The following is a 27,997-nucleotide window of genomic DNA, read 5'->3' as shown; positions in this document are numbered from 1 at the left end:
TTATACTTTCGTTATTCACAACTTTTCTTTCTGGTAACTAACATTGCCTTTTTGTTTCTTTTGTAGACATTGCTATTTAAGAATGGAAGAAGATACAGATTTTAGAATAAGGTTTAGTTCTTTGTGTTTCATTACTGATCATATTGGATTTCATGGCACTATAAAAAGCTCACCAAGTGACTTTGTTGTTATTGAGATTGATGAACAGGGACAGTTAGTTAATAAGGCCATTGATGAACCTATTTACGAGATTGGTAAAGTACTGCCTGAGACAAATAATTTTGCCAAAAAACCAAAACTAGGTTTTCAAAATGTATCCTTTGAAGAGAGAAGCAACCAAAAAGTCAATACTTTAGTCCCATGCTCTGATGATGACAAAAATCATGAGTCTGGTTCAGAAAAAGAAGATACAATCAATGATGGAACTTCTGGAGATGAAAAAGGAAAAGTTTATGCATTAGGCTCTTTGTTAGATGAAAAAACTAATGAATTACTGAATCAGTTTGCCTGTAATATAAAAAAGAAATGGAATTTTAAAAGTGAGCTAACTGGACCATCTCCTGAATTCTCACTAGGCAGAATTCTTGACAAAAACCAGAGGGCTATTTTGCACAGTGCTGTTCGGCAGAAATTTCCTTTTTTAATAACTGTAGGAAAAAACAGTGAAATTGTTGTAAAACCAAATCTTGAGTACAAAGAACTCTGTCACCTGGTATCTGAAGAAGAAGCATTTGACTTTTTTAAGTACTTGGATGCAAAGAAAGAAAATTCTAAATTTACCTTTAAACCTGATACAAACAAAGACCACAGAAAAGCTGTTCACCATTTTATCAACAAAAAGTTTGGAAATCTTGTGGAAACCAAATCTTTTTCTGAAGCTAAATACAATGTCGGTAATCCCAATATAGTGATAACAGTAAGATTTCGTGAAAAAGCATACAAGCACAGGAAAAGGTCTGTTGAATGCCAGGAAAGAAAAGTTATATACACAGGTAATTTAATAAGTCATTCCCATTTTCTTTGATAAACTTAGTTAAAATTGTAACTCAGTGAAAAAAAAACAGTGAAAGCTAAATAATTCAAATGCTTGAATAGACTTGTCCAAAAAAGGATATTGGAAAAAATATATGGGTCTATTTTTGAATGGATGATAAAGACTCAAATTACACTAATTGTAGAAATTAATCCTGTTGATGACAGTGTGGTTAACATAGACATTTATACTTAACAGTCACAAATATGTAAAGTTGAAACAGTTAATTTTGTGTTTAATAAGATTCATTAGAAGTAAGTCATTTATTTTTATATTTTTTAATCCTCACCTGAGGATATCTTTCCATTTATCTTCAGATAGAATGGATTGGAGGTAGGGGGAGAGAGAGAAATATCAGCGTGAGAGGGACACATCAACTGGTTGCTTCCGGTACGACCCTGACCAGGACCTGGGACAAACTGCAACCAAGGTACATGCCCTTGACCGGAATCGAACCCGCAACTCATTGGTCTGAGTGCCAGTGCTCTACCACAGAGCCAAACCGGCTAGGGCTTTAGAGAAGATGTTCTCAAATGTTATCATGCGTTATAATTACCAAAAGAGCTTCTTAAGACAGATTTCTGAAACCTTTTCTCAGAATTTCTGATTTAGATGTGGCCTATGGCTTTCGCAATTTCTCAGGAGGTGCTTTTTCTGCTGGTCTGGGGACCACATTTTGAGAATTGCTATTCTCAGTTCCTAGGATGGGATGGTACTGATGAAATCTCACTCTACAAGTTTGGCTGACCACGTTTAGTTGGCCTATATTCTCCATGAGGCATGGAAAATGTTTCAGATGGCCATGTTTTATAAATTTGTATAGCAAATCATTTAATATAAAAGTAACCCAAATTTGCCCAGATGTGTGTGGCACAAAAACAAGATTGTGCTTTGTAGGGACTCTGTGGTGTAAATGAAAAGTGTTTGGACCTTGGAACTGTGTGGGTTTTATTTCACATTATGACTTTAGTTCATAAAAAGATTTATGACCTTTATAATATCTTTAAGGCTTAGTTTCTACAAATGTAAAACTAGAGAGACTAACACCATGGGTAAGTTACTTAACAATTCCTAACTTTTTTTTTTTTTTTAATCCTCACCCAAGGACATTTTTCCATTTTTTGTTCAGATAGAGCAGGAGGGAGAGAGAGGAAGAGAGAGAGAGAGAAACATCGACGTGAAGGGACACATCGAGTGGCTGCCACCCGCACGACCAACCAGGGCCGGGGACAAACTGCAACCGAAGTACGTGCCCTTAGCGGGAACCGAACCCGGGTCTCTCTGGACCGCAGGCCGACGCTCTAACCGCTGAGCCAAACCGGCGAGGGCAACAATTCCTAACTTTTGGTTGTACTTTAAAAATGGGATAATAGTAAATTATAATTCACAATGATATTCTAGGATTAGAGGAAATAATTAATGAAAATGTTTAGTACATAATAGTTACCCAAATGTTGGCATCTTCTCTCCTGAAAATTTCTGGCTGGTTGTGTGACTTGTTGTTTCCATGAGAAAGTTGCTAGTATATAGGACTTGACACATGAGGCATGCAGTAAATGTTAACAGATAAGTATATTTATAAGGACAACAAAACTAGCTTTACATGTAGGGGAATGAATTGCTGATAGTTATTTAAGCATCTATAGATTTTTACTATTTGAAATTCTAAAAGTATTAATTTGAGTTAATCAAAAAAATTGTGGAAACTTTTTACATATTAGTTTACATTAGTTTTATAAAAACTATGAATAACTAGAGGGATATGTTTAAGGGAGGAATGGATGGTTAACTAGAGGATAGTAAAAAGATACCAGCATACCTAGAAGTCCAAGAACAAAGAAAAAGACATAGATAAACTTTGCCTAATCTAAAATTTTGCTTAGGCCAACCTTTTGTAACAACAAAACTAGATCATATTTTAAAAAATTTTTTAATAAGTAGACCTATCAAAAAAATAGAACACTTTAAAATTTTATTTATGTATGTATGTATTTGTTAATTCTCACCCGAGACTATTTTTTCCATCGATTTTTAGAGAGAGTGGAAGGTGGGTGGGAGGGGGGGGAGAGAGAGAGATAGAGAGAGAGAGAGAGAGAGAGAGAAAGAGAAATGGAAATATCAGTGTGAGAGAAACACATCAACTGGTTGTCTCCTGCACCTGCCCTAACTGGGGCCAGGGATCCAACCTGCAATCCAGGTATGTGCCCTTGACTGGAATCAAACCCAAGACCCTTTGGTGCACTGGCTGATGCTCTAAGCACTGAGTCACACTGGCCAGGGTTGCCATCTCTCAGCCTGCTGGGATCAGTGCAACACAATGAAACTACAAGTACACGCTGCTTGGAGTGAGAGGGAGCTTTGCAAGAGAGCAAATGTTTCAGATCTCTGGATGCAGTCTCATTTATTTGCAGATTGGTACCCCCAGGTTATAAGTGTATTTATGTAAATTATTTCCTTGAGATGGCATTACTGCAAACCATACACCCTGGCTTTGTCTCTTGCTTTTTACAGGAAGAGACCTTGAAGCCAAAAGATAACAAACCCTTATTATTCACATGCAAATGAAGCACCCAATACACCTGTGTGGGCCAAGTTTCATTCCTCCCAACCCCCCACCCCCGGCCAGAATTCCGAGAATGCATTAACACAAGGTTGAGAGTGCTTAACACAAGGTTACAAAAGGTCCATCTTCCAAACCCCCAACCGCACACAGGGCAAAAAAAAAATTCTGTTTTTTTCATTGTAAAATATATATAGCATAATTTTCCATTTTAACTAATTTTAGTGTATAGTTCAAGGGCATTAAGTGCATTCACTACCATCCATCTTCAGAACTTTTTCATTCTTTGAACTGAAACTGTTCCTGTTAAACAACAACTCTCCATTACTTCTTCCCCCAGCCTCTGGCAACCTTCATTCTGCTTTCTGTCTCTATGAATTTGAATACTTTAGATATCTCATGTAAGTGGAATTATACAATATTTGTCCTTTTTTTTTTATCCTCACCCAAGGATATTTTTCTATTTTTTATTCAAATAGAGCAGCAGGGAGAGAGAGGAAGAGAGAGAGAGAGAAACATCGATGTGAAAGGGACACATCGAGTGGCTGCCACCCACACGACCCAACCAGGGCCGGGGACAAACTGCAACCGAGGTACGTGCCCCTAGCGGGAACCGAACCCGGGAACAATATTTGTCCTTTTGTGATTGGCTTATTTCACTTAGGTTAAGGTCCTCAAGGTTCATCCATGTTAGACATGTGTTAGAATTTTTTTTCTTTTTAAGGCTGAATAATCTTTCACTGTATATAAATACCCTATTTTATGTATCTATTCAGCTGCTGATGGACATTGGTTGTTTCTATCTTTTAGCTGCTATAAATATAAACATATATGTTTATATACGGCCCTCTTTTCAGGCTGTTTTTGGTATATACCCAGAAGTGGAATTGCTGAATCAAATGATAATTCTATGTTTAATTTTTTAAGGCAGTGCCATGCTTTTTCCTAAAATACGTTTTTGAAGAAGGAATTTTATGAAAGATTTAAGCATCCAAAGCATCCAATGCAATTTTCATTTATATACTGTATTTCTCAGCTCTGGAAGTTTCTTTTTTTTCCCCTTAGGTCTTTGATTTCTTATATATTCATGCTTTCCTATAATCTTCGAGCCTATTTCTAATAGGCCTTTAAAAATATTTGTCGGCTAATTACATCTGTCATTTCTGGGTATATTTTTATTGACTGATTTATTTGGGTATGGGTCATATTTTTCTGCTTCTTTGCATGTCTAGTAATATTTTTTTGAGGTCAAACATTGTGAGTGTTACCTTGTTGAGTATCTGGATTTGTTGTCTTCTTTTAAAGAGTGTTGGACTTTGCTTTAGCAGGTAGGAAGTAATTTGCAGATGCATTTGAGGATTCATTTTGAGTTTTATTAAAGGAGGTATAGAGTAAGCTTTCCTCTAAGCTAGCAGTTCTCAACCTGTGGTTTGCGACCCCTTTGGGGGTCGAACGATCCTTTCACAGGGGTCACCTAAGACATAATAGTAGCAAAATTACAGTTATAAAGTAGCAACAAAAATAATTTTATGGTTGAGGGGTCACCACAACATGAGGAACTGTATTAAAGGGTCACAGGATTAGGAAAGTAAGCGTATCATATAGCTCTACTATTATAGCATGATCCTTTTGTGGTTTCTACTAAATGCCCTTGCTTTATATATATATAATAGTTGATATTTTTAGAGAGAGGGGAAGAGAAAGAGAGATAGAAACATTAATATGAGAGAGATACATCCATCGACGGCCTCCTGCACGCCCCCCATTGGGGTCTGAGCCAGCAACCTGGGCATGTTCCCTGACCCAGAATCAAACCAGGACCTCTCAGTCCATGGAATGACACTCAGTCCACTGAGCCACATCGGCCGGGTCTGACTGCCCTTGCTTTTCGATTAGATTTCTCTCTGGCCTGGCTCCCACTTTGTGTAATCTCTGGCAGGTTACACATATGTGGTACTTCATTGTCCAACTTGGTGGAGTGTGGTAGTCAGCATCTACATGGCCCCCAGTGGTCTTTTATTACTGGTATTTATGCCCTTCTGTATTCTCCACCTACACTGAATCTGGGCCAGCCTGTTTGACCAATAGAATACAGAAGAAATGACAGTGAGTAACTTTTGTGGCTAGATTGTAAAAGGCATTTCATATTACTCTGACAGAAGCAAACCATCATACCTTGAAAATGCTCAAGAATCCCTGTGGAGAGAAACTGAGGCCCCACCAGTAGTCAACATTAATTTACCACCTATGTGAGTGAAGCAACTTGAAGCAGCTCCTTCAGATTCAGCTGATGTTTCAATTTCACAGTAGACCCCAAGCCAGAACTGACCAACTTCTGAATATGTGACCCACAGAAACTGCAGGATAGTGCATTAATCTGCTCAGGCTGCCATAACAAAATGCCATAGATGACGGGGTGACTTAAACAACAGAAATTTATTTTCTCATTGTTCTGGAGACTGGAAGTCCAAGATTAAGATTCTAGCAGTGTTGATGTCTGGTAAGAGCTATCCCCTTGGGTTTCAGGTAGTCACCTTATCTCTGGAGGCTCACATGAGCGCTTCTTTGTGTGTACACGGAGAGAGAGCTTAAGAGAAAGCTCTCTGGTGGTTTATAAGGACACTAATCCTATTGAATCAGGGCCCCTCTTGTGACTTCATTTAACCTTAATTACTTCCGTAGAGGCCCCATCTCCAAATACACTGGGGTTAGCACTTTATCATATGAATTTGGGGCAAGGAGTATAGATATTTAGTCCATAACAGATAATAAATGGTTTTTGGATTTTTATGTCACTAAAGTCCCCTGTAGGGACTTTAAGGGCATGTCTCATGGATTCCCTGGGTTAAACAGTAATTCTAGGAATTTAGGGACGTTTTCCCTCAGCAGCTTTAGCAGAAGCCCTATTGTAGAAAAGATCCTTTCTTGACAAAATATGAGTGTATTTTGGGCTAATAGAGTGAACCCAAAGAAGACCTACCCAGTTTTGAAAGGGTCAAAGATAGTATAAAATAAAGAGAAAACTTTGGATGTTTTAATCTTTAAAGGCAGGAATTAGGCTGGGAAAACTACTCTGCTGTAAACAGGCTCTTTTATGGAAACAGAAGGTTTCCTCAGAGGGCACAACTAAGACCTAGAGCAATCATTTCCAGATATTGGTAGGACTGAATTCTAATAAAGGAATAATCAACATATACCTGGCTAAATTTAAAATTGCTGCATACCAGTAACTTCTAGGTATTTCCAGTTTTTCCCATTTGAACAGAGACTGTAGTACTTGTTCAGTGTGTTTCAAAGCAGATTTGTCTCATGTCACAGTCCTTCATAGTCTTCATATTAAGAGAAATTATATTTGAGGATTCTAGTACAAGATGTACTCATGGAGCCTCATTTACATCTGGACCTAACTTAGATGAAAAAGTGCTAGGATTTGCATTGATGTTTTTTTAGCGCAATGAGTCTTTGGAGCCTTGGGAAGGAATGAGTATATTTTGAATGGGGGTGGGCCATAAAGTGTTAGAACCAGAAAATAGATTGTGGTTCTCAAGATCCAAGAAGACTCTCAATGATCTGGTGTTCATACAGAGTGGCCTGTGTGACCAACAGAATATGACAGAAGTGATGGTGTGTGACTACTAAGGCTAGATCATAAAAAGTATTGTACTTTTTGCCCTTGTTTTTTGTATTGCTTGTTCTGGGATAAGCCAGCTACCATAATGTGAGAGTACTCACACAGCTCTTTGGAGAGGAACTGAAGCCTCCCCTCAACAGCTACCTCCCATCAACTTGTCAGTCCTGTGAGTGAGTCCCCTTAGAAATGGATCCTCCAGGTCCTGTTAGGTTTTTGAATAACTGTAGCCCCAGGCACATCTAACTACAGCCTCCTGAGAGAGTCGGGCTAGAACCAAGATCCTCTTGATTCCTGACCCTCAGAAATATTAATCAGCAACAAATTCAAGGGATCAGCTATGTGGATTTCTGGAACTCTTTCTTTGCATGGCTTCCTCTTATCTGGTACTCTGGCCTAGGAATTCCGGCCCACTCAGTCTTCCTGAATTTCATCTTCTATGTTTGTAATTCAGCAAGACCATACTGCTCCAGCTGGATTCCTTCTCCCCATGCTATGGTCCAGAAAGTACCTCTAAATAGAAAACCAGGGTATCATCTGTTTCCCTTTTCTTTGGATCACAGTTCTGCGTTACCTGTTCTCTAGTGTCTAAAAACAGGTGTTTCATATGCTTTGTCTAGTTTTCTGTTCATTTACAGTTGGGGGTCAAGTTTGGTACCAATGATTCCAACATAGCTAGAAGTGGAGGTCTAAAATTGAAATTTTAATTTAGCCTACTTGATTTTCTTTTTAAATCTTCAATTCTTTTTTCAAATAATTAAGTGTTATAAATCTTATAAGTTAAACTTATAAATTTAGTGACCTTTAAGTTGTTCTATGTTTCCATATTGTTTATTAATTTAATGAGATGTCGTTGTAAAAAGACAAATTTAAACCAATTAGATGTTTTTAATTGGAATTACTTAAGTCTCATTCTTTTAAACATTGCGGGTATATAAGACATTAACACAAATACTAAAATCATGGATTTGATTCTATTAAATATTTCTATTCTAAATTCTAAATCTTCGTGGCTAAAAAATGCTTATGTACTGAAGTTAATCAGCAACAAATGGATACAATCTCAAACAATTTGAAAGTTTCTTCTTATATGGCTGAGTTTGCCTGATAACCACTGAGTGATGTGCCCAGATTGTCAGGGTCAGATTCAACACATTGAACCCTACTTTCAAACACATGAACTTTAGAACTTCAAGGATTGATTTCCTACCCTTCTTCCTTTATATATTATACTTCCCTAGTCTACTTTTCGAAGTTTGCAACTTCTAGACAGGCTGATGTAATACTTGATAGAATTTTGCATTTCTTTTAAACTCTTAAGATTATTTTAATGAATTCTGTCTGGTTCCATAGATTTGGTATACTTGAGGTATTATATTTTTTTACATTATTCCTAATTGGTTTTCAAACATTTTGTTTCCAGAATCCTTGGAGAGTATAGCTCTTTTAAACCATTATGAACTCAACCAGCTTTTGTTTATATGGTTATTATCCATTGATATTTGATCTATTAGCAATTAAAATAGAAATATTAAAAATATGAATTGTAAGATAAATATGTTACTAGTAATGTGATAATATTTTTAATGAAAAATGACCATATTTTTCTATTAAAAATTAGTGAGAAGGATTGTATTAATTTTACAGGTCTATAAATATTTCTATTATCTGACATAAAAGAAGTCCACTAGAACTATCATTTCTTTTTCTGGTGTAATTTTTTTGTTTTGATTGAAGCAAATAAACAAAATTCAGATTTACATAAGCATGTAGTTGAAAAAGGGAGAACATTATGGACTCCCTGAAATGATAGGTCACAGAAATCATACAGATATTAAAATATTTGATATTTTGATCGTTCTATTGCTTTGACTGTTTGCCATACTTCTATTCATTTTTCAAGCCCCCACAGCAGCCACGCTTCTTTCTCAAATTCTCTTCATACTCCCAGGACTGAATGCTCCCAAAGCAAGGGTCATTTTGTTTTATTGGCCATTGTATCTTTAGCCTAGCATATCTTCCCAGGTCATTTTATTTAAACTATAATTAGTCCTATCATGACAATAGCTGAACTATTTTGAGGTTATAATCCCTACATTTTAAATGTGGGCTTTTAATTTTATTTTGAGACAACTGATATAAACAGCTACCTTGAAATCAGAGGTTTATATTCACATTCATTTGGTCAAGATACCCTGAAAGTGTATGTAGCACGCAGAATTAACTTATATGTTTCTCTCCTTTCCTCTACTTCTTTCATCAGCTCTGTAAGAACAGGAGTCATACTACATTTAATTTATCACTGCTGTAACAGAAAATTTGGAGATTTCTAGAAAGCTGTTATAATAGTACAAAAAAAAAAATGACCCTAGAGGTAAAAAAAATTACGAAATACTGCCCTGGCCGGTTTGGCTCAGCGGTTGGAGCGTCGGTTGGAGCGTTGGCCCGCGGTACAGAGAAACCCGGGTTTGGTTCCTGCTAAGGGCATGTACCTTGGTTGCAGTTTGTCTCCGGCCCTGGTTGGTCATGTGGGTGGCAGCCATTCAATGTGTCCCTTTCACATCGATGTTTCTGTCTCTCTCTTCTTCCCACTCTATCTGAACAAAAAATGGAAAAATGTCCTTGGGTGAGGATAAAAAAAATAATAATAATTACAAAATAATGGACAGTGTTTGAATATTCTTCAGAAGTTATAGTTTTACACATTAACAATTTTTAAATATTTAAATAAAAATATAAACCCATTTTTTCTTGTAAAAACAGAAACATTGAAAATATACTATGTTGCATTGCAGATTTTTAAATTAAAAATTTGATTTGTTATATTAATCTGTTAGACTGCTAAGAATGTACTTGATGTATGGTAGGCGCTTTATTTGTAATGTAGAATTTTTTTTTTTTTTTCAGCCTTTACCCTACGAAAAGAAAATCTAGAAATGTTTGAAGCAGTTGGTGTTTTAGCTGTCAAACTTGGTGTGATTCCTTCAGATTTTAGTTATGCAGGCCTTAAAGACAAGAAAGCCATCACCTATCAATCAATGGTTGTTAGAAAAGTGACTCCGGAGAGGTAATAAGACATTACTTGATTAAAGAAATTTTTCCTTTCTTATTGCATCAAATAAGTAAATGTAAGATTAAACTCTAAATACTACTAGGAGCATATTATCCTCATTAATATTAATTTAATGAGTACAGGCTTATTGAACAAATTCTGCAATGATAATATAACTATCTTTTGTATACTTATGTTTTAAACTTACATTGCAAATAGTAGGTAGTTTTAGCATAGAAACTTGAGAAGTGGCCAATTTTAAATGATCAACATTGTTTCTAAACATCCTATTCTATATTCAAATATATTTATATTTAGGGTAGTGTCTTACAATTCTTTTTTTCTAATTACTATAATACATTTACACTTTTATTGTGCCTCCTTATATTTAAAATAAATCATTATTAAATAGAAAGTAAAGTAGTCAAATATAACTTCCCTTTAGCTCAATTGGTTATTAAAAGTAGAAGTACATGTTCACTGTAGATTTAGAAAATAAAAACAATTACTGTGTAAAAAAGAAATTAAAAGTCATTAATAATTGCACTACTCAGAAAGAACCACAATAACATTTTTAAAAATATGTTTTTATTAATTTTTAGAGAGAGAGGAAGAGAAAGGGAGAAAGAGAGAAACATAGATCAGTTGCCTCCTGTATGAACCCTGACCAGGGATGGAAACTGCAACCTGGGCATGTGCCCTGACTGGGAATCAAACTGGCAACATTTTGGTGCATAGGACGTTGCTTAACCAACTGAGTCGCACCACCCAGGGCCACCATAACATTCTATTTCCTTCCATACATTTTTCAGAGACTATACTACATACACACGTTGTACAAAGACTTTTTTATATATGTGAAAATCATATTGTATATGCAATTTATATTTTTTTATAATTCTCCCAAGAAAATTTATATCATGAAATATTTCAAAATTATTTCTGTTATTTAATCTATAATTTAATGTTTCCTTAGTTTTGTATATAGACATTGGTTTCAGTATTTCACTGTAAATAATACTGTGATTAATACTATTATACTTAAATCTGTGCCTTGTAGATACTTTTAGAAAAGTTAAATGATTGGGCCAAAATGGAGCCTAATGTAATGTAATATCGACATGTTAACCCTTAGTCATAAGATGTTGCAGGATGCACTATTTACAGGTAAACTTCTAAGTTCTAATATGAGGGACCAAAATATATATATATATATGATTTTGTCTTTATGTCAAAAGTGCAATATAGGTAAGAGAAAAAGACTTTGGATGTTAAAAGCTAGTTTTTAACTACCAAAGACAAATTTTATTGATTCCTAGGAGAGAGTTCTTTGATTTGGCTTATGGGTGTGGGATTTTAATTACCTGTCAAGTAATAGTAAGGTTTTAGCCAATGCAGAAAATCTGAAGCTATATTTGAAAGGGCAGTAAGTCAGACAGTCTGTCTAATAAAATAGATAGTTACTATAAGGACTATAGAAAATATGAATATAAAGAACAATTTGCATCAGTTCTTACAGGATCTTAAAAGTTGTGCTAAAATAGTTGTAATCTATTCTTTAGATGTTGGGGTAGAATTGAAAGAGTGAGTAACTAGTTGTTCAAAGCACAATTTTGGGAAAATCCTCTAGTGCTAGTAGTTTTTCTTGGTAATATTGGGGGAAGAGAGACTGAGGAAGAAAGGAACAAAAGTTCAAAAGATCAAAAGAACAGTTAAGAAACTGTATCACTTGAACTAAGAAGAAGTCAAAAAGCCTACATAGATTGAGTGATAACATTAGGAATATATGTCCCATTTCTTAAAATAGCTGGTTAATATAATTCTATAATAATGGGGTTTTAGTGCACATTTGTTGAAATAACATTAACTTTGGAAGATTAAAAAAAATTTGTTTTAGTGTTGTGATATATGTAAGTGGTTACCTGGCAACTAGCATTTAAAATAATACTTTTTGAAATGCAAGATTTAACTGAGTCTATATGATTTATCATTTATAGGTTGAAAGATATTGAAAAAGAAATTGAAAAGAAAAGAATGAATGTGTTTAATATTCGGTCTGTAAATGATTCCCTTAGACTCGGTCAGCTCAAAGGAAATCACTTTGATATTGTTATCAGAAATTTAAAAAACCAAATAAATGATTCTGCAAATCTGAGAGAGAGAATTTTGGAGGCAATAGAAAATGTTAAGGTAAGAAAACTCAATTTTAAAAGAGTATTATAGGAAAATCTTTATAGTCCCTCTATTTACATTGAAGTAAGAAGGGAAACGTTTTCCTTTTTATTTGCATATATAGTTTATGTATAACTTTTTTTATTGATTTTAGAGAAAGAGAGAGAGGAAGGAAGAGAGAGAGAGCGAGAGAGCGAAAGGGAGAGAGGAGAGAGATTGATTTGTTGTTCCACTTATTTATGCATTCACTGGTTGCTTCTTGTATGTGTCCTGACCAAAGATTGAACCTGCAACCTTGGTGTTTTGGGACAATGTGCTAACCAACTGAGCTACCTGGCCAAGGCCTGTATAATTATTTTTTTAAATGGTAACTAGGGCTATTTGGCTTATCTTTACAATTTCTTCATAGTACATTTTTGTATTGAAAAAAAATAAACAACTTAATGTAACTAAAAATAGTATGTATAGAATACCCCAGAGATGGTGGAAAAATAAAGCTATCTGTATAAGAAGAATGTTTTTTAGCATCTACCATATAGAGTAATATTTTTAGGGAAAGGGATTAATTTTTTTGAAACTTTGTTCAGTAATTCTTTCCAGAAATCATGGAAAATTACTTTTTAGAATTATACACAATCTTTTTTCTTTTCAATCTAATTTTGAATTTAGTTTCAATGTATACAAATGACAAATCATATACACTGTATTTTGTGTTACAGTAAAAAAAATTCTTAACACATATTTTTCAATGACATTTGCCAGGCATTTAAATATATAACCATATATATATAACCATATATAACCATAGCCTTCGGTCTGATCATCTAGACAATGGGTCAGCAAATATTTTTCTATAAAGGGCCAGTAATACATATTTTTGGCTTTGTAAGTACATGGCCTCTGTTGCAACTACTCTATTGCTATTGTGTGGAAGCAGCCATAGATAATACATAAATAAATGAACATGACCATGTTCCAATAAAACTTTATTTACAAAAACAGGTGTTGGTCCAGATTTGACCTGTTGTCAACAGTTTGCCAACTTCTCAACCATTGGAGCTTTAAAAATTCTCAGCAGTCAATCTACTCCCAAACCAATGAATTAAGAACCCTTGGGGATGCAGTTTAGGCATTACTATTTTTTTTTTTCAATCCTCACCTAAGGACATTTTTCTATTTATCTTCAGAGTGGGGGGTGTGGGGAGGGGGAGGGAGAGAAACATCTATGTGAGAGAGGCACACTGATTGGTTGCCTCCTACACAACCCCGACCAGGGCCAGGGACAAACTGCAACCGAGGTGCATGCCCTTGACTGGAATCGAACCCATGAATCTTTGGTCCGTGGGCCAACATTCTAACCACTGAGCAAAACCGGTCAGGGCAGGCATTGGTATTTTTTTTAATTCCCAACTTATTTTACTCTGTAGCTAATATTGAGAAACACTAATTGACGTTTCTGACTACAAAGACCTTTTTATACAATTTTATGTCTCCTCTCCTGGAAAATAAACAAAAACTGTTTTATAATCAATATTATGCCTTATAGTCAAGAAACTATCTTCCAGTTAAATCCAACACATTCACCTGTATGTAGGAGTTCCCTGATTGTATACTCTATGTATAGTTTTATTACCTGAGAACCACTTGAGTTGGAGGGGACTCCTCAGCTCTTGTCACTCTCTCAAGAAAGAATTCGGATGAGTGACAGAAAGCAGTGGTGAAACAAAACAAGCAAATTTATTAAGGAAGCAATGCAAGCACATTTATTAAGAATACACTTGACATAAAACACAAATGGGCAACTCAGCTAATCTGAGCACTGTGCCTGATGGTGGTGATTCAAGGGTTTTATACTCCCCCCTCCCCCCATTGGTTTCAAGGTTTCTCTGCCAGATATCTTGGGCAACAGACTAGATTTCCCTCTTACATTGATGTGGCCTTTCCCATAGTTTATGAGACAATCTGGCAATTTTATCTTGGCAAGTTCCAAGACTGCTGACTTCTTTGTTCACTGGGTGAGATAAAGGCCCCCTTTTTTTCCTCCTTCCCCTCTGCCCTATCAACTATCTATCCTGACAGTTTTTTCCTTTCTTTTTAGACCTGCCTAAAATTTTTTTTCGCCTGAAAAACTGCTTTTAAATTAATATTTCTTACAAAAGGAAGGAGTTGCTATATTGTGATTTATAAGAAATATATATTTGGTCATTCATATGACCAAAGTATATTTTCATATATATTTTTGATCTTCATCTACAGTTACTGGTTCACAGCTCCCAAATCCCTTGGAATTTCCTGTGTTCAGAGTGATAGTGTTGTATTTGTTTTGTTAATAAGGTGACATTTTTAATGCCCCTGAGGATAGGGGTTGGCTTCCAATGGAGCCAACCTTGTGATTACAGGGTTGTAACTTTTAGAACCACCCCTGAAGTGGGAGCAGTAGCGGGGAGGGGCCGAAGTTGGAATCAATTGCCAGCGGCCAATGATTTAATCAATCATGCCTCTGTAATGAATCCTGCATAAAAACTCAAAAGGAGGGTTCATTGGGAGAGTTTCTGGGTTAGTGATGCCGGGATATTGGTGTACCTGGAGAGGGCATAGCAACTCCGCACCCCTTTCCACATACTCTGTTCTATGCATCTCTTCCATCTGGCTGCTCCTGAGTTACATAACTCCGAGTTAATAAATCGGTGATCTGGTAAGTGAAATGTTTCTCTGAGGTCTTCAAGTCTCTCTAGAAAATTATTTGAACCTGAGGTAGGTGTCTTGGGACCCTCTAATATAAAGCCAGTTGGTTGGAAGTACAGGTAACAATCTGCACTAAGGGCTGGTGTCTGAAGTCCAAGGAGTGTTTATTATAACCTTCAGTCTATCAGAAGCATATGGGCAGCCTGGGTTTGTGACTGACCGGCATCTGCAGGTGGTGGGGAGTGAGGCAATCTCGTAAACTCAACGCTTAACCTGTAGAATCTATCTCTGGGTAGATAATGTCAGGATTGAGTTGAATGGTAGGACACCCAGCTTTTGTCAGAGAATTGCTTGTTGGTGTGGGAACTCCCTCTCCACATTGAAATTGGGTGCTCAGAACACCGAAAGAGGGGGTTTCTCTGATCTCTGATAGCATTTATTGCCTGTCTCATTTGGTACTTGTGAATATACACTGCTCATTATAAAATCTTCATTCGGAATAATCCTAGCATTAGCCAACTTTCTTTTAGTTCTCATTGATAAGAGAAGGGCGTAGAGAAGCCCTGAAAATAAGAGTCTTTGAAGTTTTGTTTTAGAAGGTTATGTATCTGATTGCTATAAACCTTGCTATTTCCAACCCTAAGTAATTAGAAGGGGTGGATAACAGTCTTCTGCCTATTCTAGGATATTATCTAATGTTTTTTTTTTTTTTAATTTGAAATAATAAAAAAATATTAAGTATTAGATTTAATACAGGGAATACTTTATCTGCAGTTGATTTTTGTGAATAGCATGAGGTAAGGGCCCGCCTTTTGTACCATGCCAATAACAAATTGTCTTAGCATTTTTTATTGAATAGTCCTGGAGTTGGTGCTCAATAATAATTGTTGAATGAATAAATATATACTCCCCTCATAAAGTGAGTGTGGAATGCTCTTTTATCTTTCAAGAAACCATCTGGGCCTGGTATTTTTTTTTTTTTTTGTAGGAATATATTTAACCACTGACCAGTGTCTTTAAGTGGTTGCAGTAGTAAATTACAATTTTCTCTTCTTGATGAAGTGACACCATGCCATTGTCTTGGCCCAGGCTTTCAGACCTGAGATAGCTGAAAGACAAACTGTTATAGATAAAGGAGCCAGGACTTGCTGGATTTGAAACTAAATCTGTTTTTTATTCCAAGCACGTCCAAGCAGCAGAAGAGTCTCAAAATAAGAAAGAGCTTCAGAGCAAATATCAGATCTAATACTAGGAAATCAATTCATTATATTTTTTCCAGAACTTTCCTCATTTTAGTACCAAAAGTCCCACATCCCAGAAAACCCCTCAGTAATATGAATGAAATGCTGACATTTGTAAAGCTTTTTTACTCATTTTACTTTCTAACTTTTAATTATTTATTCTTCTCCTTTTTAATTCTTTAACTGTATAGCATTTCTCAGACCATTGGGTCCTCATGTATATATTGCTGATTACAGGATTCTTTTATTAAGATGGATATGAAGAGAAAAATTTGATTATATATTCTGATGCGATAATTGTATTTATTTGTCTTAGTTCAGGTCTATAACAAAGAACCATGGACTGAGTGACTTTTAAACAACAGAAAATTATTGATTATAGTTCTAGAAGCTGGAAGCCTGCAATTACAGTGCCAACATAGTTTTCTCATTGTATTGTCACATGGTAGAAAGAAGAGTAAGCAAACTCCATAGTCTTTTCTTTCTTTCTTTCTTTCTTTCTTTCTTTCTTTCTTTCTTTCTTTCTTTCTTTCTTTCTTTCTTTCTTTCTATTTATTTATTTATTTATTTTTATCCTCACCCAAGGACATTTTTGCATTTATGTTTAGATAGAGCAGGAGGGAGAGACAGAGGAAGAGAGAGAGAGAAACATCCATGTGAGAGAGACACATCGAGTGGTTGCCACCCACATGACCCAACCAGGGCCAGGGACAAACTGCAACCGAGGTACGTGCCCTTAGCAGGAATCAAACTCGGGACTCTCCGGTCTGCGGGCCGATGCTCTAACCGCTGAGCCAAACTGGCCAGGGCCATAGTCTTTTCTTATAATAACACTAATACTATTCATGAGGGTTCTACCCTTATGACCTAATTATCTCCCCAATTCCCCATCTTCACATACCATCACATTGGAGTGTGGAATTTCAATATATGAATTTGGGGGGGACACAGGTATGTAGTCCATAACAATATACTTTTAATTATTTGATTTTTTTTCTATTTATAGAATAAAGGGTTTGTGAATTACTATGGACCACAGAGATTTGGGATGGGAAGGAAAGTTCACACAGATCAAATTGGATTGGCTTTGTTGAAGAGTGAAATGGTATGTATTTTTTGAAAAATATGATCTTTTTTTCAGTTGTACTTACTCATAAACCAGCTCCTTGCTTTCTTAACCTAGTACATATACACGTGAGTGCACACACATACATATACCATAATCTACATCACTGAACATGTACATTGAACGGCTACTATATTCTTGACATCAAATTATAAGAAAGCAAACTATATGCAATGTCCAGTATTGTTTCTTAACAGAGAATTGACCAATACTCACCAAATTTGAAATGAACTGGATAGAAGATTTAGAGGAAACTTATACCCTGAAATTTTAGAAATCTGGTGTCAACTTATATAAAAGCTAGAGACTAAAAAGGAAATAACAGATTTGAAAAATTATCTGACTAGTTTCAAATGAAGCTATAAATTAATGTTACAAAGAAGAGGCCACATTTGCTCAATTAAAATTATATATATGTTTAAGATGAATATTTTATATATATAATTACATATTGTATATATACACATATTTTTGCACTGAATGAAGTACACATAACAAAAACCTACAAACCTATAAAAAGTATGTACTTGTATAAATGCAAGATTATTCATATGTTAGTATCATACTCATTTGTGTTATAATATGTTTTCTTGAGTGGAAGAGAAAGAAACAGCACTTTTGAGAAGCATTGTGAATGTGAATATTATCCTATATGAGGAAATAAGGTTGAGAGCTGATGAAGTCGACCACATCTGCAAATTTGTAGTTGGTATTGCTACTCAAGGACACATACTTAGAAATAAATTACAGAGTAATAAAATACAGGAACTAGTAGATTTTTTTAGAAGAGCATCTTTTCATCTATTTAGGTTTTAAAAGAAAATATTAAAGTTGGCAATTTTAAAAAAGATTTTGGCAATTATTTTTAAGACCAAAGAATTCTGAGACTTGAGAAAATGAATGAAATTAGTGGCTTGCCATTCTCTTATGCTTGTTTCCTTCCCTATTTGTGTGGTGTGTGTTGGTCAAATCTGAGTTTTATGTCATTACTTTACGCTTTTATTCATACCTCGATGACAGAGGTAAAAAATGACAAGAAGAACTATGGAAGGTATGGGAGAGTACTTTTTATGGTCCATAATATTTTAAACCTGTATATAAGTTTGCTTTCTACAGAAGTTTGAGTATTTAATTTTTGAAAGCTTAAAGATAAAATTGCAATATCAAATATAATTTTTTTTTTTTTTTTTATCCTCACCCGAGGATATTTTTCCATTTTTTGTACAGATAGAGCGGGAGGGAGAGAGAGGAAGGGAGAGAGAGAGAGAAACATCGACGTGAAGGGACACATCGAGTGGCTGCCACCCACACGACCAACCAGGGCCGGGGACAAACTGCAACCGAAGTACGTGCCCTTAGCGGCAACCGAACCTGGGTCTCTCCGGACCGCAGGCCGACACTCTAACCGCTGAGCCAAACCGGCCAGGGCTCAAATATAATTTTTTAAATGCTTATTCTTTTTAGATGCATTTTTTAAAAGTAAGTAATATGTGATTTTTATTTAACCTATATTTGCTTGCTTGATTTTTAAAGGGGAAGGCTGTAAAATTATTTCTTACACCAGAAGATTTGGATGATCCTGTAAATAGAGCAAAGAAATATTTTCTTCAAACTGGTATTTAAAAGTTTCTTTACCCCATCTATACATAGCCATGCAGATATGTAATATAATGTTATGTCAGCAGGAGGGCATTCATTGTAACATAAATGTGATAAGTAGATTGTAATATAGTGTATTTAATCATTTTATTATATGCCCTAAATACTCCATTTTTAACCCGATCTTAAGGACTTTTGTGTGTTCTAAATCTTGCTTGATCTAAATCCTCTGAGGAGATAAGAGTTCCCAATTCTAAACTTGTACTGATGGAAGTATAATTCACTACAACTAGAAGAGACAAAAAAAATTAAATAAAAGAACATTTATTATATCTGATTCTTTGTGCGTTGTTTTTGGTCTAGTTGCCATTCAGCTCTGACTGCTGATTTTGAAAACTCTAGTTCAACAGGATGCTATATATACAAAATGCTTAATAGGAAACACTAAAGAAAACTAGTTATGAGTGTGGGTTCTAGAGTCAATGTACATGGGTGTAACTCTCAGCTTTAGTACTTCCCAACTGTACGGGCTTATGCAATTGTTTAGCCTCATTGTTTTAGTTTCTTTGTCTGTAAATTGAAGCTAATAATGGTACCTAAAATACTATTATGAGGTTTAAATAAGATAACAGATGTAATGCTCTTAAAATAGTGGCTGGCACATACTAGATACTGAGTATATATTACTTGTATTTAAATAATAACAGCAACCATACCATTTTATATTCATTCAAATATGTGATCTACATAGATGTGCATACCGAATTTCACTTACATTGAAATAAAGGACATCGGTTTTTAAAAATCTCCATTATTTGTAATTATGTACATATTGTATATATGTAATTATTTGTAAAGAGAGAAATATTTTTATGCCATACCATAATCTATAAATAATAAAGGCATTTCAAAATGTTATGAGTAATGTAAGTAATGCTAAAGAAAATTCAAAGTAACTTATTTGTTTGTCTCTATTGTAGAGTCCTGAGAGAAGATAATTCCCTTATGCAGTGATTTTTAAACTTTAATGTTTATAAGAAACCTGATACAGTTATTAAAATGCTGATGCCAAGGCCCTACCTGAATCAGCATCTTTAGAGTCTCTCATTTTAAAAAACATCCCACCAGCAAGGCCTAATAGTGTGCTTGAGGGATCCAGATATCAACTCTTGCTTATTCAAAACATTCTGTGTAAATGTCCAATAATAGTTCATATATAATTTATCCTAAAGAGAGAGAGAGAAACATTAATGTGAGAAAGAACATTGATCAGTTGCCTCCTATACATGCCGGACCAGGGATTGAACCTATAACCAAGGTATGTGCCCTGATCAGGAATCAGACCCGCAACCTCTTGGTGTTCTTCAACCAAAAGAGCCACCCGGCCAGGGCCATAATAGCTCTTTTAAAATCTCTAGGCTCAGCCCTGGCTGGTTTGGCCCAGCAGTTAGAGCATTGGCCTGCAGACCAGAGAGTCCTGGGTTTGGTTCTAGCTAAGGGCACTACCTCAGTTGCAGTTTGTCCCCAGCCCCAGTTGGGGTCATGTGGGTGGCAACCACTTGATGTGTCTCTCTTTCATTGATGTTTCTCTCTCTCTCTTCTTCCTTTTCTCCCTCCAGCTCTATCTGAAGATACATGCAAAAAAAAAAAAAAAAAATGTCCTCAGGTGGGGATAAAATCTCTAGGCTCAGAGGTTTATTTAATGCTCTTTCTTGAAGTCCTCTGAAGTAAGTTAGCTTATCTTCATTCTGAAGTAGGTATTATTAATGTGCTCTTGTTATTTTTTTTTTAAGTAGGGCAAATGAATGGATCATGTGATTGATTATTTTTATTTAAAAAAAAAAAAAACCTCTTCAAGTGTAGCTAGGTTTTATTATTGGTACTGAACATCTTCATATTCAGGTGTAAAAGACAGCAGTTGATTGACTGTCATTTAGAGAGCATAATAAGGGTCTTCATAACTGGTCTTTCAATAAAAGTGGTTGACTAACTGATTTTCTCTTTATTGCAGAAGATGCTAAAGGCACACTTTCACTGATGCCCGAATTCAAAGTTCGAGAGAGAGCATTGTTGGAGTCATTGCATCGCTTTGGCATGACCGAGGAGGGTTGCATCCAGGCATGGTTCTCATTTCCCCATTCTATGCGCATTTTCTACGTTCATGCATATAGCAGCAAAGTTTGGAATGAGGCAGTATCTTACAGACTTGCAACCTATGGATCAAGAGTGGTGGAGGGTGATTTGGTGTGTTTGGATGAAGATGGTGATGATGAGCATTTCCCAAATAATAAAGTAAGTGTCATTTCATCTGTGTTTCCCAGGAGTAGTTACCTTAGCAGGAACGCCACTTTTCAGAAGCCCTTGTTTTAGAAGCAATTTAAAACTAAATATGGATTTTATTTCTTAACGTATATTTTGCTCATCTCCTGCTTCTACTTTGCTATTAGCTGAGGCTTAATACATGTCAATAAGTGGAAAACTAAAATAGTGGTTTGAAGTAAAAGGTACAAAGATAGTAAACCTTCCTTTGAAGAACACATTCTTTAAAAAATTACACAAGTAATGCACAAAACAGTTTCTTTAAAAATAAAAACCAAAACATTGCAGAGGCAGCTGTCATCCCTGTCAGCACTGTTGTGATCCCCTCCTTGTCTCCAGAAGATTGAACTCTGTTGTTTGGCCTGTTTCCTTCTAGATCTTTTTCTAGGCTTTCACATAAATATCCACGGAAAAGATTTTTATTTTTTCTGTGCTTTCACATAAATGTCCACAGAAAACGATTTTTATTCTCTTAGTTAACACCGAGAAAAGACAAGACAAGACAAGACAGAGCTTAGAGGCTCAAAGCTTAAAATATGAAAAAAAAAAAAGAAGATTCTATTATAACGGTATATAGGGCATGTAATGTTGTCTGTATTTCTTTTGTGTAAGTGCAATTTCACAACTTGCTTTTTTCTTCTTAACAATACCTCAGAAACATTTCTATTCATGTCAACTAGTGGAACCCTCCTCAAACTAACTTAAGGAGAGCAGACAGGAATTTATTGGCCCTCATAACTGGAAGTCTGTGATTGATTCAGGCCCAGCTGTACCAGGGTCTTATGCAGTATCGTACTTCATCCCTCATCTTCTTGAGCTTTCAGCTGTTTTTCTGTTAGATCCTTCCTCAGTCTGGCTTATTTCTTTAATGGCAAGATTGTTATTAACAACTCTTGGCTTATTTCTCACGACTTCTCCAGAAAAGAGGGGTTTTTGCCTCAACAGTTTCAACAAAAGCCAAGGAATTGAGTCTGTCTCAGTGACTAGGAATGGCATGGCTTGGGTCACAATTCCCCAAACCCATCGTTGTGGACTGGAGTGTGCGGTTTTAAGCCTGTGTTTCCAGGGCTTCTTCCTGGAACCATTCCACCCAAACTGCGTTTGAGAACTGGGAGGGGAGCTCCCTAGAGAATGCGCTACCAGAAAAGAGGTAGTAAAGGCCGAGGAAGCCAGAACAGATGTCTGCTTTATTATTCCATTAAATGGATGGCTTTTGAATATTTAAATAAGAAAGTAATCACTAGGAGCATAAATTACTAAAAATGGCCATTTAATTGAGACACAGACTCTAAAACTGTGTCGAAAGAAATCTAGCAGCATCATAGGTTTTATTTCACCTCATGAATGAAAGAAGAGAAATGTAAATAATCCTCTTCTGATAAATAATGAAAAATTATAAGGTTTTAAAAAAAATGTCGGTGAAATCTTTATTCATTAGAAGTAAATTAATTTGCATTTACTAATCTCCCATTCCTCACTGTACTATAATTCTCTTTATATCTGAAAGAAACATTGTTAATATTTCTTTTAAGGCTATTAACTTAATTTCCATTAAGGGAACTGGTAGCTTGAATGAAGATAACATCTTGTGAGTTTTATTTCTATTGTCTGACTTTTTATAGGTTTGTCTAAATCACTTTGTTTTGTGGCATTTGTGTAAAATACAGTCTGGTGTTTGCTTAACTTTTATTCTTGTTTTGTAATCCTCACCTAAGGATATTTTTCTATTTATCATCAGATAGAGTGGGAGGGAGAGGGGGAAAGAGGGAGAGAGAAACATTGATGTTAGAGAAGCACATTGATTGGTTGCCTCCCGCACAACCCAACCAGGGCCAGGGATCAACCGCAACTGAGGTTCGTGCCCTTGACCAGAATTGAACCTGCAACTCATTGGTCTGTGGGCTGATGCTCTAACTGCTGAGCCAAACTGGCCAGGGCTTAACTTTTGTCTTAATCTTATTGTTGAGAGTATTACAGATGTCCTCCTTTTTGTTCTCCTACTGTGCCCCTCCATCCAGTTCCGGCCCCACCCCGGGCCTTCACCACTCTATTATCTGTGTCCATGAGCAGTGCATAAATGCATATAAGTTCTTTGGTTAACCTGTTCCTGCCCCACCCTCCCTTCTTCCCTCTGACATTCTTTAGTCTCTTCCGTGTTTCCATGCCTCTGGTTCTACTGTATTTATCACTTTATTTTGTTCATTAGAGTCAACATATAAGTGAGATCATGTGAGGCTTATCTTTTGCTTATTTCACTTAGCATAATCATCTCCAGGTTCCTCCATGCTGTATCAAAGGGTAATATTCTTTTTTACAGCTGCATAGTATTCCATTATGTAAATGTACCACAGCTTTTTTATCCATTCATCGACTGATGGGCACTTGGGCTGTTTCTAGATCTTAGTTATTGTAAATAACACTGCTATGAACATAGGGGTACTTATATTCTTTCTGGTTGATGTTTCAGGATTCCTAGGATATCTTCCTAGAAGCGAGATCACTAGGTCAAATGGCAGTTTAATTTTTAATTTTTTGAGGAAACTTCACACTGTTTCATGGTGTCTGCACCAGTCTGTATTCCCACCAACAGTACACTAGTGTTCCCTTTTATCCACATTCTTACCAACACTTGTTGTTTATTGATGTATTGATGGTAGCTATTCTGGCAAGTGTGAGGCAATACCTCATTGTCATTTTAATTTCCATCTCTCTAATGATTAGTGATGTTGAGTGTTTTTTCATGTCTCTTGACCATTTGTATGTACTCTTTGGAAAAGTGTCTATTCAGGTCCTTTGCCTATTTTTTAATTGGATTATTTGTCTTCCTTTTGTTGAGTTGTATGAGTACTTTATATATTTTGGAATCTGTGTTTTTTTAAAACACCTTTCAGAAAACATGTCCATTTTAATATTACCTGAGCAGTACATTATTTAGTAAGTCCACCATTTTTAATTTAGATTTACAGAAGTTAAAGGTTACTTTGACAAGATGTAGCAATAATCTCTGAAATACATGTATCTTATAGACTTCTTTGTTCAACATAACATTTGCAGGGAGTTTTGTGATCAGAATTGTATCAGCTCTTCGTCTTGGAGCTGTAGGAGAGAAGAGAACATTTTCTCCTTCAATTCCTGCTTAGGTCATATACCTCGGTTGCAGTTTGTCCCTGGCCCTGGTTGGGTCGTGTGGGTGGCAACCACTTGATGGGTCCCTTTCATGTCGATGTTTCTCTCTCTGTCTCTTCCTCTCTCTCCTTCCCACTCTATCTGAACAAAAAATGAAAAAATGTCCTCGGGTGACGATAAAAAAAAATAATAATAAAAAATAAATTAATAAAAAAAAAATAGAGAGAGATCATAGTCCTATGTATTTTGGTCAGATCACACCTGGAGTTTTATATTTGTTTCTGAGTTAAACAGTTAAAACGGGTTATTTACTTATAAATAAATAAACTCAAGTGAAAAACAAACAAAGTGAAACTTCATTGATAAGAGTAAAGAATCTAGGGGAAAGCACGCAAATTTAGAGGAGATCTAGACGCTGTATTGTATGGTGAATGCTTTGGGAAGGTAGTCCTTTTGGAATGATGGCAGCTGTCTTTATACTTGAGCTCTCATGTGGTGTCCTATAACAACATTTCTCATACTTAGTATATCACACGCCTCCTACATGTGATACCTATAACTGTCCTATGAAGCATACTTTGAAAAACACCACTTCTCGTAGAGTTTTCCCATAGAGTATGAGGAAGGGGTGGTTTCACGAAAGCAGATTTGTGATTCAGCATAATAAAGAATGACTTTGTAATTTAGAAAAAAGATTGTTGGTGACCGAGGTGAAAGTGTCACCTTAAAATGTTAAACTGCCCACCATAATCTGTGTGTTCCAACTTCAGATATCAGTGGTGAAGGCAGGAAGAGTCATTCAATTTTATGTAGTATGCTCCCCCAGAAACAAACCATGAAAAGATTTTGTTTGGGTATATGTATTTTTATCATAGGAGTCAAATTATACTTAACAGAATTAGGAAACATTGAAGGAATTTGGAACATTTGAGAATCATCCATATTTTTTTTATCATTTTTTAAAAAAATAGGTTCATCTAGTGACTGAAGAAGAGGAATCGGCTAATACATATGCAATACATCAGGTAAATTTGCTTAAAAATTAGTGTCACTTAGATCTAAATGTAGACATTGTCCCCAAAAGACAAAAAGTGAGCCCGGCCCATGTAGCTCAGTGGACTGAACATTGTCCCATGGACCAAGAGGTCCCAGTTTGATTCCTGGTCAGGGCACATGCCTGGGTTGTGGGCTCCATCCCCAGTAGGGGGGCATACTGGAGGTAGCCAATCATGTATCTCTCTCACATCAATGTGTGTGTCTCTCTCTCTCTAAGAAATCAATAAAAACATATTTTTAAAAAAAGACAAAATGTGACCAGTTCTTCTACCTCATATTTTTCTTTTTACCACTTTCAAATTTAGGTATAATACATATACACTAAAATTCACTCTCCTCAGTTTACATTTATATGAATTTTCATAAATGTATACAGTCATATGACTACCACAGAAATCAGGATAAAGAATAGTTTCTCTTCAAAATTTTCCCTTGCCCTTTGTAGTCAACACCCAGCCCCTGGCAACAGCTCTACTTTCTATCCCTGAGGTTTTGCCTTTGAAAGAATGTCATATAAATGTAATCATATAGTATATGGCCTTTTGTATCTGGCTTCTTTTAATTAGCATAATGAATTCGAAGCTCATTAATATGGTGTGGATTTGAATTTTTCGCCTTGTTTTTTTGACTACCCTTTGGTACTGTTCCAGAAAAATGTCTAGAAGTCATCAGCAAAGGAGGAAAACCCCACAATTTTTTTTTTTTTTAATTTACTCATAAGCAGCTGAGGAAATAAACATTACTTTTGCTGTCTCTTGTTTGCTTTTATGTTTTTAAATAAGTAAGAAGAATGTAAAATTATCCACTAAAATACCTGTTATGTGATTGAGCAGTAGGGGATATTTGTGTTACAGAAAGAATATGCTTTCAGGATTGTATGACTGCACAGAGGTTAAGTGTTTGTTGGTTGCTAAATGTACCTAAACTTCTCTTCCATCTCTTCTACCTTAGCAGTCGTTTGTCTACTTGAATTGTTTATCTTAGTTATGATGAGTCCTTCTTGATTTTAGTTAGTTCTTTTCTTTACCTGGAAGCATAAAAAATAAAGTAGTAGCATGTTTTAGGCTGATTGTATGTTTATATTGAGACTGTTCTTACAGATCTAGGTACCAGTCATAAAAATACATTTAAAATATGATCATATATTTTTCTGAAGGTTGTTTCACGTATCTTTTCTTCCCCTTTCCTTGCACAGGTGGTTCTTCCAGTGCTTGGATATAACATTCAGTACCCAAAGAACAAAGCAGGGCTGTGGTACCAGGAAGTACTTAGCAGAGATGGACTACAGACATGTAGGTTTAAAGTACCTGCTCTGAAGCTGAACGTTCCAGGATGCTATAGAAAGATTTTGAAACAACCCCACAATCTCTCATACCAACTAATAGAAGAGCATGATATTGATGGCAGAGCAGAAGGTTCCCACATCGATGAAGCAACTTTATCTCTTTTGATTTCTTTTGATCTTGACGCTTCATGTTATGCTACAGTTTGTCTGAGGGAAATAATGAAGCATGACTTTTAAAACCGGTATCCTTGGTATAACATAAATGTGTCATTCTTTAAAGGAAAGGGAGCTAAAATTTCTTTGACCATCTGCCATGTGCTAGGAGCTTTTTAATTGTTATCCCCCTTAATTACACAATATCCTGATGAAGTAGGAATTTGGTACTAACATTCTGGAAGACATAGCTAGTAAGTGTCAGGGTCTGAATTTAAAGCTCCCAATCCTGTGTGTTTTTTCTATTTAACATTCAGTGACTTTTCTCCTGTGTTATAAAAGTTGCAATCTTTCTGGACTATGAGGAGTATATAATACTACAACATAACATTTAAGAAAAAATGTTTTTGGAGTAATGTTTATATTCTTTAGCTTGTGGCTTAGAATATAAATAAAACTAGATTGTAATGAAGGCATATAGTTGGAGATAAAGATAGATGAAGTGTTTTGTTAACTATTATTGTCATTCTTTACAATCTTTGAAATTACTGATCAGAGAAATACATCAGGGAAATGTAATTCCTCTATTTATGATCATTACCCCAGGGTAGTTTACCCCTTTATGAGGTAAATAATGTTCAATGAAGATTGAAATAAAAGTTTTTTATACAATTTCTAATATCTTGACATACACTGACTCCCCTTTCCCCACCTCAATATCTAAAACACAGATTTTGGAGTCAGGCAGATCTGGGCTCAGACTCCAGGTCTGACACTTAGAAGTGAATTTGGGTATGTTGTTGACTCTTTCTGAGGCTGCTTTAAAAAGTCAAGATAGCACCAATCTCATAAGCCACAAATAATAGGATTATTCCCACCTTTTATGTTGCTAGAGGAAAACATTTGGCTCATTTAAAAATTTAAATATTTGTTGGTTTAACTATTTTATATCATAAGTCATC

At 35.6% G+C, this 27,997-nt stretch overlaps 1 protein-coding gene across 1 annotated transcript; it reads left to right on the top strand.

The window, feature by feature from the left end:
* Nucleotides 1–66: 66 nt before the first annotated feature.
* On the top strand, nt 67–27,726 carry PUS7L (pseudouridine synthase 7 like). Its single transcript, XM_036251763.1, has 8 exons — nt 67–992; nt 10,129–10,288; nt 12,271–12,463; nt 17,378–17,476; nt 19,031–19,112; nt 21,108–21,388; nt 25,513–25,566; nt 26,793–27,726. The coding sequence occupies exons 1-8, from the start codon at nt 83–85 to the stop codon at nt 27,117–27,119; spliced, it is 2,106 nt and encodes a 701-aa protein (XP_036107656.1). The 5' UTR covers nt 67–82; the 3' UTR covers nt 27,120–27,726.
* Nucleotides 27,727–27,997: the final 271 nt, after the last annotated feature.

This window comes from Molossus molossus, unplaced genomic scaffold (assembly GCF_014108415.1).
Source record: "Molossus molossus isolate mMolMol1 unplaced genomic scaffold, mMolMol1.p scaffold_m16_p_10, whole genome shotgun sequence".
Taxonomy (NCBI): domain Eukaryota; kingdom Metazoa; phylum Chordata; class Mammalia; order Chiroptera; family Molossidae; genus Molossus; species Molossus molossus.
Note: the sequence above shows the minus strand (reverse complement) of the source record. Positions and strands in the feature narration are given on the sequence as shown.